Below are 16,741 nucleotides of genomic sequence, written 5' to 3'. Positions count from 1 at the left end.
AATTTCCATTCCCTTTGTAAGAATATACTTTATGTGTGATAGGATGTTGGAACACATTAGTCGTATTAATATATTTGCATGCCTTACACTTCCCACATTTGAAAGTTCCCTTTTTCTTTACTACACTTCTCTGTGTTGTTTCTGTTCTATTGTTACACAGTAGACTTTTCAAGTTCTTCTTGTTTTTGTATGTGAATTTGGGTTTTTCACCTACTATACTTTTAATTTTAGGATCCACTGTTAAAACTGGCCAGTATTTTTGAATAACTTTATTTGTTTATTATCTGGTGCATAAGTTAATATACATCTTAAGGACTCTTGGGTTTCATTATTCTTCTGTCCTTTTACATGTTTATAATGATAATATGGATTTCCTTTGCCTCTTCATAATTCCATCGCTTGTTCAAAGTCCATCTGATTCTTCTCGTGCCCTCTGGTTGCCAAGTTATCCACCAATTGGTTAAACTCTTGTTGAAATATATCTTCCTTGGTACATAGTCTAGAAATTCGTATGACTTGATTTTCAAATATGCGGTTGAAAATATGTGTGGGGTACATGCTAGTTCTATGTAGCATATATCCTGGATATAACCAGGATAGTGCACTCTTAATCTGCACTACTCATACCTCAGAATTACATGTTTGTGTTCAACATTTGGAATGTCACTCACTGCTGATCTTAAGCCTGTTACCCAAATGTAAATGCTTCATTAGCAATATCACTTTGCTGTGCATTTTCGCCATGTTATTTGACAGCGTATGCACTTGTAGAGCAAGTTTTATAGTTAAAATGATTAAAGCCGTTAAAATCAATTTCTTGATTCTTGCTGTGAGATATTGCTTCCTTTCTGCCTAAAAAATGTGATCTCTATACAGATTTTTAATTTTAATTAGTTCTATTCACTTGCTCAGTTTGAGAAATTACATTTTCAGACTTAACACAGTACTGATTGACAAAGTCTATAAATGCCTGAAGTGCAAAATTGGTATTAGCTAACAGAGAAGGAAATGTTATCACCTGAGCCTGAAGTACCAGTACAGATATTACTTATAGGTAGGGACTGGAGTTTGATTTGCAACAATGAGGATGTAATGCAGGATACATCCAGAAAAACACATAGAGCCAGCAAACTGTGACCTGAAAGAAATTTATTAATTAAAACAGCATGAAAACAAGTAACCAGACCGGTTTCGGCTGGTAAGAGAGACAGCCTTCATCAGTGTAAACATAAAAAATCAAGTGCTGCTGTTTAAATACATGCATCATTAACCCCATTGGTTCATTTTAGAATTGCTCATTAAGACCAGTTGGGAATAATCCACCTAGCTTTACAATCCATTTCTTCTCTTTGGAGTCTAAAATGGAATGCCAACCTGTTTTGTTTAGTTTGTTACCCTTTACCACATCAATGATCATAAACGTAAATTTCGCTGATTTATGTGACATACAGTGTTTATACAATGCATTATTAGATTTTTTTATTCTTTATGTTACTTAAATGCTCAGAGATTCTCAGCCTGAGAGGACGAGATGTTTGCCCAATGTAGAAAGAACCGCAGTTACATGTTGCCAAATACACAAGCCAGTCGCTGTTGCAATTAGCAAAAAATGTTATATCATATACCATGCCACAATTTTTGCTTGTGAACTATTTAGACTTGGTTATTTTATCACAATTTGTGCAATGACCACATGGAAAACATCCTATCAATGGTTCCCCTGTCAAAGTGGTTTGTGTAAGTTGAGACCAACTGTTGTCGTGAGAATGTTTGTAATGGTTGAAACACGATGTCAGGTTCTTCCCTTTGCGAAATGAAAACAGACATCTATCTGGCAATATATTAGCTAGCTCTTGATCACACTGTAATATATTCCAATGTCTGTGTATACTGTTGATTAATATATCTGAGTTCCTTGCATAAGTGGTCACAAATCTAAATGGTTGAGGATCTTGTTTGTTCCGTGATTTGTAAATTAACAAATCCTCCCTGTTTAATGCGTTTGCCCAGTTACTGGCCCCCAGAACATGTGCCATATTGTATCCCCTGGACCTGAATCTCTTGGTCAAATCCTGTCTGTGTTTTTGAAAGGTGGTTTCTTAAGAGCAAATACGCCTCATTCATATAAATTGTGATTTGGGTATATTTCTTGCTATGTGAAGGGGATGAAAGCTGGATGCATGAAGGACAGTGTTGTATTCCGGGTACTTCCTAAAAAAGTACAGTTTTGTACCTACCATAAATGTAGATGTTCGAGGATCCACAATGCTGCAGTCATAACCTGTGGGTAGTCCGCTGTCCTCGGTCGGCCCGAATACCGAAGAGTTAGGCTGGCGTCGGTCATGGGCGCCCGGAGCTGACGTCAGTACGTAGTGGTACTTAAGCGCATGACCGACGCCATATCCTCAGTCTTTCTTGCCCCAGATGTCAGAAGGCCTTAAAAAAGGAAAGGCCAGAGCCACAAAGGAGAAAATAACAATAATCCCTAAGGAACAATAACAACAACAACCACAACAACAACAACCCCAAACCATAGAGGGGAAGGAGGGAGGGAAAATAGGACTGCAGCAATGTGGATCCTCAAACATCTACATTTATGGTAGGTACAAAACTGTACTATGTTCTTCGTCTCACATTGCTGCAGTCATAACCTGTGGGTAGAATCCCAAAGCAAAGGAAAAGGGAGGCTGGCAAACTAAAAAGCATTAGGGGCTGCTAACATGCCCTGTAAGACTGCAGTGGCAAACCCAGCCCTGGACTTGGAGTAAAGAGGGAGATGGTAATGCTTAGTAAAAGTGTGAACTGAACTCCAAGTAGCTGCTTCCAAAATATCCTTAGTAGCTACACCCCTCAAAAGCAGTAGATGTGGCAGTAGCCCTAGTGGAATGAGGTCTAATCCCAGCAGGAACATTCTTCCCATGATGAGAATAACAAAAGGCAATACAATTAGCAATCCACTTTGAAATAGTCTGCTTAGAAACAGCTTTCCCTTGTGAACTCAAAGCAAAAGAAACAAATAACTGTTGAGTCTGTCTGAACTCCTTAGTTCTGCTCAAATAGTAACGTAACTGCCTGTGTACATCCAAAGAATGCAAGATTTTTCCCCCCTTATTTTGGGGATCAGCATAAAAGGTAGGCAAATGGATAGACTGGTTCAAGGCCACATTAGAAATAACTTTTGGCATAAAAGTAGGGTTAGTACGTAAGGAAACTCTATCCTTATGGAATATTAGAAAGGGTTCAACTGCCATGAGAGCCTGCAATTCAGATACCCTTCTAGCAGAAGTAATGGCCAACAAAAAGGCAGTCTTCCAAGACAAAAACTTCAATTCCGACGTAGCTGCAGGTTCAAAAGGAGGCAAAGTAAGCTTCTCCAACACAAAATTGAGATCCCAGGAAGGAGTAGGAGCTCTACGTGGGGGTCTTATATTTTTTGCCCCTCTAAGAAATTGCTTAAACAAAGGGTGAGAAAATAAAGGAGGGTCACAATCATAGTGAGCAGAAATGGCTGCAGCATGAACCTTCACAGAGGAAAATGGCAAACCCTTGTCTAGTAATTCAGTAAGGTACTGCAGTGTAAAACTCAAATTAGGTACCGAGACATCAAAGTCCTTTGTTGTGCTCCAAAGAAAAAATCTCCTCCATTTATCAGCATAAACCTTTCTAGTGCTGGGCCGCCTGGCTTCCAAAATGACATCCAAAACCCGTTGAGGAAGCTGAGAACCCATAGGCTCTAAAACAGAATTCGCCAGGCTGTTAGATGCAGGGACTGCACCCTGACATTGAGCAAATGAGTGCTTGACTGGGACAACAAGTGAGGAAGCTGTGGCAAAGGCCAAGGAGGCTCCTGAATTAAACTCCTCAACAGAGGATACCAGTGTTGTCGTGGCCAATCTGGTGCTATTAAAATCATGCAAGGCTTGTCCCGCCTGACTTTCAAGAGTACCTTGGTAAGGAGAGGCAGAGGAGGAAAAGCATAGACGTGAAGGTTGTTCCAACTGAAAGATAGAGCATCCAATTCTAAGCTTTTGGGTGAAACATCTTTGTGCAAAATTTTGGTAGTTGGAAATTTAGAGGGGAAGCGAACAGATCTATGTCTGGAGTTCCCCAAGCCACTGTCAACTGTTTGAATACTAGAGGATCCAATTTCCACTCGTGGGGATCCACAATTTGTCTGCTCAATACATCTGCTAGGGAGTTCTGTGCCCCTGGCAGAAACCGTGCTTGAAGAGTGATGTGCAAACTCAGAGCAGTCTACCACAATATCATAGCTTGTCTGCAAAGAGGGTAAGAATGGGTTCCCCCCTGCTTGTTGATGTACCACATGATTGTAGTGCTGTCTGTTCGTATCAACACCTGTCCTGGTTGAAGTAGGCCCTTGAAAGCCATCAGGGCAAACTGGACTGCTAACATCTCCTTCATGTTGATATGCAAATGCTGTAGTCTGGGAGGCCACGTGTCTTGAATCCATTTCCCATTGAAGTGTGCTCCCCAAGCCAGGTCTGAGGCATCTGTCGTTAAGATCTGACTCGCCTCTGGTCGGGTCACAGAGAGTCCCTTGTTTAGGTGACATTCCTGTGCCCACCACAAGAATTCCTTTTGGATGCAAGGTATTATCTGAATGACAGTGTCCAAGTCGTGGCAGTGTTGAGTCCATACACTTTTGAGATACCATTGTAGCTTCCTCATATGCAGTTTGGCATTGGGAAGTACCAGAATGCAAGATGCCATGAACCCCAAGGCTTGAAGGACTGTCCTTGCAGTCAGCCTGGACAGTACTGATAATTGCTGGAAGTATAGATGAAGAGTTCTTTCTTTGTCCGGGGTCAGAAAAGCCATCTGAGAGGCTGTATTCAGTCTCACACCCAGAAAGCACATGTCCTGAGAGGGTACTAGACTGGACTTTGTTTCGTTCACAGAATACCCTAGGCACCTTAAAACTGCCATTACATACTGTAGATGTTGAAGTAACTTGTCTTTGTCTTAAGCAAGAATAAGGCAATCGTCCAGATAAGGATAAATTTGTATTCCCCTCAGTCTTAAGAAAGCTATTACAGGAGCCAGAACCTTTGTGAACACCCTGGGCGCAGTAGATAAACCAAAGGGCAATGCAGAGAACTGATAATGAGAAGTACCAGCCCGAAAACGCAGGAATCTCCTGCAGCTGGGCCTGATAGGAATGTGAAGATAGGCCTCTTTGAGATCCAGAGTTACCATCCAGTGATTTTTGCCTAGCAGAGGCAGAAGTTGCTGTAATGTTAACATCTTGAACTTTGGAATGTCTAGGTATGTATTGAGAATGGACAAATCCAGAATTGGCCTCCAAGTGTTTCCTTTCTTTGGCACTAGGAATAGACGAGAATAAAACCCTAGGCCTTCTTCTGACAGAGGTACCACCTGGATTGCCCCCATCTGTAAAAGCAAAGAAATTTGTTCTTGAGCCTCCAGCCTTTGCTGAGGAGGTACATCTGGCATGCCTTTGAAAGGAGGAAAAGTGTGAAAATAAAACTTGTAGCCTTGATTTATTATGTCCAACACCCATTTGTCCTGGGTGACCAAATGCCAATTTTGTCTGAAAAGTGCCAACTTTCCTCCTAGAGGAGCTGCCAGAAAAGAAGGATCTGGCAGCTGAAGATACAGGTCATTGGGTCTGTTTACGAAAAGGCTGACTCCTGCCCTCACCAGAAGATTGTGCAGGAGAACTCCAAGTCCTAGGTCTGAAAGAACCCTGAGTGTGAGCCCTGCCCTTACCACGTCTAGACCTGCCCTTAGACTGAAAATCCGAAGAAGGGTAAGACCATCCTCTTGCAGGCCAATTCCTGCTAAACTTAGGGGGCTGCACTTGCAAAAATTCCTTAACCGTCTGCATAGACTTAGCTTTGTCTTCCATCTTTTTCAAAACTGACTCCACAGGGGAACCAAAAAGAACTTCAGATTGAAGAGGAGCATCCAAAATCCGAGCTTTAACATGCTCTGACAAATTTTGATCCTTAAGCCAGGCATGTCTACGAATAACTGAAACAGTAGCAGCCACCCTGGAAGAAGCCTGAAGGGCATCAAAGCCACACTGCAAGGAATGTTTACCAACTTGGTCAGAAGCATGAACCAAGTCCTGCAATTCCTTACACTCTATACCCTCAGATAGAGCATCTACCTTAGATTTTAACTGACCTAACAGAAAGTTCTGATACTTCAGCATATGAAATTGGCAATTTAAAGCCCTCATAGCTAACGTAGAAGAGGTGTACACTTTTACCCCACCTATCCAACGCTCTAGAATCTTTATCCAAAGGAACTGGATTCTTAACCACAGAAGCCCTGACACCTTTAGGCCCTTGAATAATAGTTTCTGGGTCAGCTCTAGGACTCTTATACAAATATTTATGTGCCTCTGGAACTCTGTAATACCTGTCTGGCTTGACAGGGGCAGGGGTAAAGAATCAGGATTAAGGGAAGCTTCAGAAAAAACATCCTGAACCACATCTAAAACAGGGGGAATAGCCAAAGGTCTATGTTGTGGCAAAAACAAAAATTCCCTAAGCCTCTTATGAGAATCTGAAAAATCCTGACCTTCCCACTTGAAATGCTCCCTCATGGAATGCAAGGTTTCAGAAAAGGAAAAATCCTCTGGAGGAGAAGCAGAAGGACAGGAATCCTCTGCATCCGAATCTGAATAGGGAGGAAAATCCTGAATATCCTCAGCTGAGGACTCAGAGTAATCAGAGGAATGCTCCATACCCTCTAAATCTGTCTCCACCCTAGGCCTCTTCTCTGGAGGGGGCATAGAACCCCTGATCAAAGTAATCAAATCCTCTGCCACTTTCAACATATGTTTTTTATGAACAGAGCCTGAAGAACTAGGGCTATGGCCCGTACCAGAAAGACCAGGTCTAGCCTTAGCAGGGCCTTTAGAGACTGAAGTAGAAGGCCTAATAACCTTTTGTAAGGATGGAACCACAGAAACTTGAGAAGCACCCTCGGCCTGGCCTAACTCCTGAGAGGCCAACTCCTGTAACAGTAAAGGTTCCCCCTGGGATTCAGCCGAGACCTCGGCTGGATCCACAGATTCAACCGTAGATTCCATAGAACCGGCATCCGCAACGGACAACTCATCCGGTTTTGACCTTAAAGATTTATCTTTTCGCTTTTTTGCAGTAGCGGGCGTCGGAGGATCCGACGGCATGTTGTAGTTACACCGGTTACCGAAAACCAACCTAGCACAGTCTAATCTGCGTTTAATGGTGCGCTTATTAAATCTAGCGCAAAAGCGACACCAGACTACGTCGTGCTCAGGCCCCAAGCAAGGAATACAGAGAGAATGATGGTCCCTATGAGGTATCTGTTTCCCACAAGAAATACAATTATTAACTTTTTCTGACATCCGGATTAACTGAGGCAAGAAAAGACAAAAATTTTCCCCAAAGGGGTACTTAGCCCAACTTGGTCTTCGGTCTGAAACTCGAAAATTGAAAATTTCAGAACGCCGAGCGGCACTTGCAAACGCTGCTTCTGCTTCAGACCACGCGGCAAGAAAGACTGAGGATATGGCGTCGGTCATGCGCTTAAGTACCACTACGTACTGACGTCAGCTCTGGGCGCCCATGACCGACGCCAGCCTAACTCTTTGGTATTCGGGCCGACCGAGGACAGCGGACTACCCACAGGTTATGACTGCAGCAATGTGAGACGAAGAACATCCTGTGTACTTAAAGTATGATCAGGTAATTTGCTGATCAACAAATCAAGGAAGGTAATGGTATCTACATGGTGGTTAACTGTGAATTGTAGACCCCATTTGTTGTCATTCAGATAGGATATGAATTCCAGTAGATAATCCACATCTTCCCTCCATACCATCCAGCAATCATCCAAATACTGCCTCCAAATGTCAATTTCATCCAGAAAAATATTGTGACTGCTATCATAAATTATTTGTTCCTTAATGAATGCCATAAATAGGTCAGCATAAATGGGGGCAAAAAATGCCCCCATAGCTGTACCCTTGGTTTGCCAATAGCAGCTATTTATGTCATGTCTGTGTATGCCCACTGATTTATTGATGGGATTTGTTTCTTACATGTTGCTATTTCCTTTGGACAATAAAGGAATCATTTAATTGTGTGTCATAGGTTCATAGGTTGATACTAGGCTATCTGCCCTAGGGCATTTATAAGCCTAGCCAGAGTGTGTTTGGCTTTCGTCACCCTTTTAGATAAGTTGACTGTGCCTCTGTATAGTAGGTCACAGAAGGTAGCCCTTTTAAGGTTAGTTTACTGTACCTCTGTCAAGCAGGGACACAGAAGAGATCCCAGGGGTAAACTTACGATCTCCCATCCACTCGTCAAGATTTCTCTTGAAGAGGGTCAGTGAGGGGCTCTGCCTAACATGGACTGGGATTTTGTTTCAGAGTGAGGGGAGCCTCTGGGATATGAATCTGGCCCTCCAGCATGTCCTATTTATTTCTGTGCTGAAGTCCCTGGAGCATGTAGCTCTAAGGGATTTGGATTTCCTGAGGTGAAGCATGTCCACTAATTCTGGGTTGGACATGGCTTTATACGTCAGACACAGATCGCCTCTGAGTAGGCGGTACACAACTGAGTAGAGCTGGAGTTTCTTTAGCCGAACTGCATAGGGCATCTGTTTGAGCCCCTTGATCCTCTTGGTGAGGTACTTTTGGGGTCTTTCAAGTTGCTGCAGGTGTCGGGTAAGGTACATCCCAAATGGGGCACTGTATTCAATTATGGGCCTGATAAGTGATGAGTAGAGGGGCACAATGACCTCTCTTGATCATCAGACATCATTAGGCTTGTCTTTTGATTTTTGGAGTAACAACTGGATAGGGTGATATTGCTTTACCAAGGTTATATTGTTTGTTCATATTTATGAATGGGAACATGGCATAATTTAGTCATAACTATGGGGCAAGTGGAACAACATATATGCAAACGAAAGGAGGTTTAAAATTCTTTCATTAGTGGACAGGTCTCCAAGGGATACGCTCAAGTTTTTTGGGGACATAACTATTTTGTTCATTTACAATTGCCAATCCGTGTACGGTTTCTTCTCATATGGTCTGCAATATACTGTACACAGCTTTGGCTTCATTGGGCTGATGACAATACAACTTTAGGCAGTGCCTGTTCATTTATCTTTTGGCACTGAACAGCCTTACAATAGTGGTCCCAGCATTACTGTCTATGATTTATTAAAATCGACACGTGTTTTACCCCATTTCTAGCTCAGGTGACCAATGTTATCATCTTTATGTGGTTGCTGTCCTATTCTTATTTTTAACTTTTTATTGATTATGGTTTCTATTTATGGGAATCATTCACATGAGTCCAGCACTTAAGGATTCATTATTCTTTAATCCTCAGGTTAAGCCTTGATAGACTAGTTGTTGGAATATTTCCTCTTAGAAGGTTTCTGGGCATACTGTACAGTTTTTGGCTGACATATTGCTGTCATGGTACTTCAATCATTTTTAGGTATCATTGAACAATTGCTGTTGGCATTTTCCCTTTGACTATTTGGGTCAATATATTATACTCTGGCTCTTGGTCCAGTAGGAACCTCTGATACTTACATATTGGAATTGTGCATATTTTGATTCTGCTCTGTCAGTTTTCAAACCTTTATTAATATCTGATATAAAATGGTCAATATGTTGTTTTCAACATTCCCAATGATGACTTAAGGCATTCAGTCACCATTGTAGGAACAAGGGAGCGTAGCATTCATAATAATTTGCCAGTATCTGGCTTTTGTTCTTTGGCTATTATTGCTCCTGTATCCAGGGACTGGTTATGGTCTATTGATATTGACTTAGCACTACCAGGTTTCTGGGTATATGCTATTATTGCCAATATCTATTTAGACAATATGTATTTTGAAGCATAATAATAACAGGTAGTGGACTTAGGTTTTTCCCCGAAGGTATGACTATACATTTTGGCGCTTAACTTCAGGCCATGGCTCTGGCACCGTCATCTGCAAACTTTGTCAGCCAAAGTCCTCCCCCATGTTGGCCTGTACTTGAGAAGCCTGTTCTTGATTTGTTATTACCACAAAGAGTTTAATTTCATATTTATTGCCAGTTCAGAGCCTGGACCTAATCAGTTTGATATCTGGTTTATCAGCTGACAGAGAGGACCATGGAGTATTTGGTTTAGGTACCAGTACAGACAGTGGTAGTAACAGTGGTTCTCTGGGGCCTGAGTCCAGTTGTGGTATGGCTTTTGACCAGTTGCACAAACATTTAAGGTCATTGAGATCTAATGTATGGCATTCTAAGCTTTTCAAGGCCTACATGGCCAAAGGTATAACACCTAGAGGACTTAGAATCAGAATACAGCCTCATGTTAGTGAAGCGGATGATGAACTAAATAGTCAGTGGGCAGCTATTCAGCAACAAGCTACCATGTCTTTTGCTGAGGCTTTGGCCAAGTACCATGACAGAGTGGTCGATCGTGAGATCAATGAAGTCACAAAACTGTGCAGTGAAGTGCAGAAATTTGAAGGAGAAACACTTTTCACTAGACACTTGAATAAGGTAGCTACGGATTTAAGTAACCTTGAAAAACAACTTAAATCCAGAAAAATCAAAAAATTCCAACGTGACCAGCTAGACTATTAAGGTAACAACCCATTTAGCAATACCAATAAGCATGTCAGATTCACACCTAATCAATCCAGAACTCCCAAAAGGAAGAGGCCCAGATCTAATCTTAGAAAATGGCCAGTAGATAATGGATCATCTACTGATGATCTATCCTCCTGTACGGATAGCGATATGCGCCTGGCATCAGATTCACCAACCCCCAAAAGGACACAGGGATTTGTCCCTTTAGGACAAGATACAAACGAGGGGGGAGGAAGCACAGGAAAAATCAACAATATCCAAAGTCTTTTGAGACTAGCAATACAGAAATAAACAAGAATGTAAATGCAAATGCTTTGAACCTATCCGATTTTAATCTGTCAACTACTCATATGTCCATCCTGAATAAAGGACTAACTTTTATTCCTGGTTTTGTGGTCTCTGAGGATGTTCTGGCACAAGATGTAATGTCTTTTTGTAGAACACTTAATCTTAAGTTGCAGTTTGGTAATACAGATGGCAACACTAACTATGACACTTTCACATACCATAAATCACGATATCTTCCCCCTATGCATCCCATAGTGCACCAGTTTCAGAGCAGGATTCTCAAAGATCTGCACTATCGTAGCTCTGATATTTCATTCAAACCCAATAATTTGTCTTTGGCTGAAAAGGATGCGTTATGGAATTAAAGAACAACAAGGATATTGTCATCATATCTGCTGATAAGGGTGGGGCAGTAGTAGTAATGAATTGGTCTGAGTATGACAATGAGGCCAAGAGACAGCTTCTGGATAGATGCTACTATTCGGAAATGCCGATCAACCCCACCTTTAGACTCAAGAAGCAAATAGATGATTTCCTGACAACTGCTAGGGATGAAGGTATTATTACTGACAGGGTGATGCATCAACTTACGATTCAGGATTCTGCCAATCAGTACATCTATTTTTTTACCCAAAATACACAAAGATCTGGTTCATCCACCAGGCAGACCTATTGTGCCAGGTAGGGGATACATTACGGAACCTTTGTCCATTTTTCTTACCAGGTATTTGAAACCTTTGCTACCAGGGTATGTTCCCGTCTACAGGACACTACAGAATTCCTGAAAATCATTTCTGAAACCCAGTTAGAACCAGGTTGGCTAATGTGCACACTTGATGTCAGTGCTCTTTACACTAACATCCCCCATCAGGTTGGTTTGGAAGCTCTTGCCCACTGGTTACAGGTGGCTGGTTTATATCAGCCCGACTTCAATACCTTTCTTGTAGGCCTTGCAGAACATGTCCTAACTAACAATGTCTTTTTTTTACCAAGGCACTTGCTATTGGCAAACCAAGGGTACAGCTATGGGGGCATCTTTTGCCCGCATTTATGCTGACCTATTTATGGCATTCATTGAGGAACAAATACTTTATGATAGCAGTCACAATATCTTTCTGGATGAAATTGACATTTGGAGGCGGTATTTGGATGATTACTGGATGGTATGGAGGGCAGATGTGGATTATCTACTGGAATTCATATCTTATCTGAATGACAACAAATGGGGTCTACAATTCACAGTTAACCACCATGTAGATACCATTACCTTCCTTGATGTGTTGATCAACAGATTACCTGATCATACTTTAAGTACACAGGTTTTTAGGAAGTACCCGGAATACAACACTGTCCTCCATGCATCCAGCTTTCATCCCCCTCACATAGCAAGAAATATCCCCAAATCACAATTTATATGAATGAGGCGTATTTGCTCTCAAGAACCAACCTTTCAAGAACACAGACAGGATTTGACCAAGAGATTCAGGTCCAGGGGATACAATATGGGACATGTTCGGCGGGCCAGTAACTGGGAAAATGCATTAAACAGGGAGGATTTGTTAACTTACAAATCACGGAACAAACAAGATCCTCAACCGATTAGATTTGTGACCACTTATGCAAGGAACTCAGATATATTAATCAACAGTATACACAGACATTGGAATATATTACAGTGTGATCAAGAGCTAGCTAATATATTGCCGGATAGATGTCTGTTTTCATTTCGCAAAGGGAAGAACCTGGCATCTTGTTTCAACCATTACAAACATTCTCACGACAACAGCTGGTCTCAACTTACACAAACCACTTTGACAGGTAAACCATTGATAGGATTGCACAAATTGTGATAAAATAACCAAGTCTAAACAGTTCACAAGCAAAAATTGTGGCATGGTATATGATATAAAATTTTTTGCTAATTGCAGCAGCGACTGGCTTGTATATCTGGCAACATGTACCTGCGGTTCTTTCTACAATGGGCAAACATCTCGTCCTCGCAGGCAGAGAATCTCTGAGCATGTAAGTAACATAAAGAATAAAAAATCTAATAATGCATTGTATAAACAATGTATGTCACATAAATCAGCAAAATTTACTTTTATGATAATTGATGTGGTAAAGGGTAACAAACTAAACAAAACAGATTGGCATTCCATTTTAGACTCCAAAGAGAAGAAATGGATTGTAAAGCTAGGTGGATTATTCCCAACTTTTCTTAAAGAGCAATTTTAAAATGAACCAATGGGGTTAATGATGCATGTATTTAAACAGTAGCACTTGACTTTTTATGTTTACACTAATGAAGGCTGTGTCTCTTACCAGCCGAAACCGGTCTGGTTACTTGTTTTCATGCTGTTTTAATTAATAAATTTCTTTCAGGTCACAGTTTGCTGGCTCTATGTGTTTTTCTGGATGTATCCTGGATACATCCTCATTGTTGCAAATCAAACTCCAGTCCCTACCTATAAGTAATATCTGTACTGGTACTTCAGGCTCAGGTGATAACATTTCCTTCTCTGTTAGCTAATACTAATTTTGTACTTAAGGCAAGTACAGACTTTGTCAATCAGTACTGTGTTAAGTCTGAAAATGTAATTTCTCAAACTGAGCAAGTGAATAGAACTAATTAAAATTAAAAATCTGTATAGAGATCACATTTTTTAGGCAGAAAGGAAGCAATATCTCACAGCAAGAATCAAGAAATTGATTTTAACGGCTTTAATCATTTTAACTATAAAACTTGCTCTACAAGTGCATATGCTGTCAAATAACATGGCGAAAATATACAGCAAAGAGATCTTGCTAATGAAGCATTTACATTTGGGTAACAGGCTTAAGATCAGCAGTGAGTGACATTCCAAATGTTGAACACAAATATGTAATTCTGAGGTATGAGTAGTGCAGATTAAGAATGCACTATCCTGGTTATATCCCTTTTCCCTGAAAAACTGGAATCTCAGAGTCGGTGGAATTAGTACATATAAGGAGCAGAGGGGTGGTGGGTCAAGATGTTTTCTGGTGTTTCTGCAATCTGAAGATGGCTAGCAGTCAAGTGATTCTGATGGACTATGACTGATGCTCTGTGACTTGATAACAGTTAATGAGTCACCTGCTTAGACAGTTAAACTGCATTTGACATACCTTGCAAATCTCGGATAATCCTTTGAAGCTGGCTTTCTCCAACAGATGATGCCATACTGAATCCTGATTTAAAAGGTGCAGTCCTCTTCACTGTCCTAGTCAGTCAATTTAAGAAAGACCTCTAAGCTGGACGTCAAGTTTTCCATCATCTGAAATTTAATGAAGCATATACATGACTGTAATACACATATTAAAATATTCAGTGATCTACATTTTCATTAAATCCAGTATAAATACAAAAAAAGTTTAAAAGATAACTAAAAAAAATAGAAAATTAGAGGAATCATGGCCAAACGCACACAAATGTGGAGAAAACTTTCTTGAAAAGCTAAAGTCAACTTTATAGCTAGAAATAAAATGCAATTATATCCATATAAGTATCTCTGCAACATGACACATGCATGTGTGATGTGTGTGTGCATATGTCGGTCTCTCTCTCTCTCTGTGTGTGTGTATGTATATGTATATATATATATATATATATATATATATATATATATATATATATATATATTTACACATTCACATAGACATATACATACTCCTATGTACATCTATATACGCATGTATGTATATATATATATATATTTATACATTTATAAATATACAGACGTGTGTGCTTTAACCTGCTCTGCCCCTCATATGCTCCTCATGTGTCACATGATTTGGAATTTTAATTTTTATTTTTAATTTGAAGGATTTATTCATGTAATTTTAGATTAACATTCATTATATTTACATATTTCCATAAACATATTTTATTATACCACTTTATATCAATGCTAATTTATATTTATTATACATAGTTTATAACTATTTACACTAATAATTATATAACCATATTATTTATTACATGTTACTCTTTTATATAAACATATTTACACTATTTATATTTAATACATACATTATATATTTTATATTGCAAATTCAAAGTGTATTTTATATTTTTTATTACATTATTGTATTAATCAAATTTATTTCATTCAACACACTTTTTTAGGTCTTACCTATAATATTTGACATTATATCTCACATTATATTTCACATTTAAATATTTAAATTATTTTGAATTTATAATTTATTTGCATATTTTTAAATATTGTATTTGAAAGTGAATTTGATGTCATTATAAATAATTTTCAAATACACTGTTTGAGTTAAAACAATTATTCATTTTATTTTTTATTACAATTGTATTTTTCCTTTAAGACAAGGAAGATTTGCATTGCAAGTTTGACTAAGTTAATTGATTAATTGTTAGTTAATTTATTTTGAATGTACTATATAAAGGGATGACTTTGTAGCATATGTTGTACTCTGATGATGCCCCCTGTGTGTGGGTGAAAGCGCTTAGTATTCATTTCATGAAGTATTTTGTCCTGTTCATTTGTTTGATCGTGGTTTTGAACATTAAAGGCTTTTTGAGAAATTCCTGGACTCAAGGTTTGCTGTTCTTTTTGCTTATTGGTCTGTTCTGCTCTGGATTGAAACTACATGATTTGGAATTCAATCTACGCATATTACTAAGATATAATCAAGATATTAGCTAAAATACATTAGATCTGATGAAATTCTGACAAGGGCAAAAGTGCTCAAATCTCTTGTTTTAACTTAATAAACCGTGGTTTTAAACAAGTAATAGCAGCTTGAATCCTGTTTTCTTTCTGTGATCTTTGATACATCTCTTACATAAGTTGTTTTGACAACCATATATTTAATTAAATAGTTTGTATGCAGATATCAATAACTGTTCCTGTAATACTAGTTTTCCTTTTTTTGCTTTATTCTTATTTAAGGAAAGTCAGTACTACCCTTAAGGCTGGAAAACTAAATTTCTTCGATTATAGGTCACACTGTATGTATTGTTTGTAAAATCATGGTAGGGCAGGGTAGTGGAGTTGATATTCTATACAAAGAACAATATACAGTTTTTTTCCAGTCCTCTCTAAGCAGATTGCTTTGGACTGGAGAGAGCACATTATAAATCACCGATCTGTTTATTTCACCTGTCTGTAACTCTAATTCTGAAGCTTTCCCTCTATCCTTGTATTGCTATAAAACAAGGCGATCAATATTCATTCATATTTAAAAGATGTTCATCCCTACAATCATTACCCATTTTAAACATATTTCCTTGGCTTTTCATTACGTATTTCAAAAGCTGTTAGCTGCTTCTACAAGTTCAGGCTTTGCTATCCAGATACAGTGACTTTACATTTTTGCAGTAAAGCACAAGTTATAAGGAAGGCAAGCTGTATTTCATCAGCACCAAAGACAGTTCAGTCTGTTAACTGAGAATCTGTATCTCTGAAGCCTAACAACAAATGGGATTTTAACCAAACATACAAAACAAAATAAAGTAGTTAGTATCTTACTGTTAGGTACTGTTCTCAATTGTGTTAATATATATTTTACATTTAATTATACAAGACAGCCTTGAAAATGCATACACTTTCATACATTTAAACAGCTTCCCTCAGACAGTGTTTCCAGTGCATTATGTTTGTGACTCTTATCTAATGTACCTTCAGACAACATTATTTGTCTCATTAACTTTGTCTGTTTTAACTGCGGTGGTGGTGCTGTGGTAGCGTTGTCGCCTCACAGTAAGACGTTGTCCTGTTCAATTCTCAGCTAGAGCGTCTTCTGTGTGGAGACATGCGTGAA

At 39.3% G+C, this 16,741-nt stretch overlaps 1 protein-coding gene across 1 annotated transcript in view; it reads right to left on the bottom strand.

Moving 5' to 3' along the window:
- FYCO1 (FYVE and coiled-coil domain autophagy adaptor 1) overlaps positions 1-16,741 on the bottom strand; it is a 2,135,985-nt gene that overhangs the window by 2,087,281 nt on the left and 31,963 nt on the right. Inside the window, exon 2 of the mRNA XM_044064867.1 lies at positions 14,075-14,223. Within this exon, the coding sequence (XP_043920802.1) occupies positions 14,075-14,129 (55 nt within the window). The 5' untranslated portion in view covers positions 14,130-14,223. The remainder of the gene's footprint in view (positions 1-14,074; positions 14,224-16,741) is intronic.

The sequence above is a fragment of the Protopterus annectens genome, chromosome 3.part0 (assembly GCF_019279795.1).
Source record: "Protopterus annectens isolate FY-2018-M chromosome 3.part0, PAN1.0, whole genome shotgun sequence".
Taxonomy (NCBI): domain Eukaryota; kingdom Metazoa; phylum Chordata; order Ceratodontiformes; family Protopteridae; genus Protopterus; species Protopterus annectens.
The sequence above is the reverse complement of the archived record's forward strand: the minus strand, read 5'-3'. Positions and strand labels throughout refer to the sequence as shown.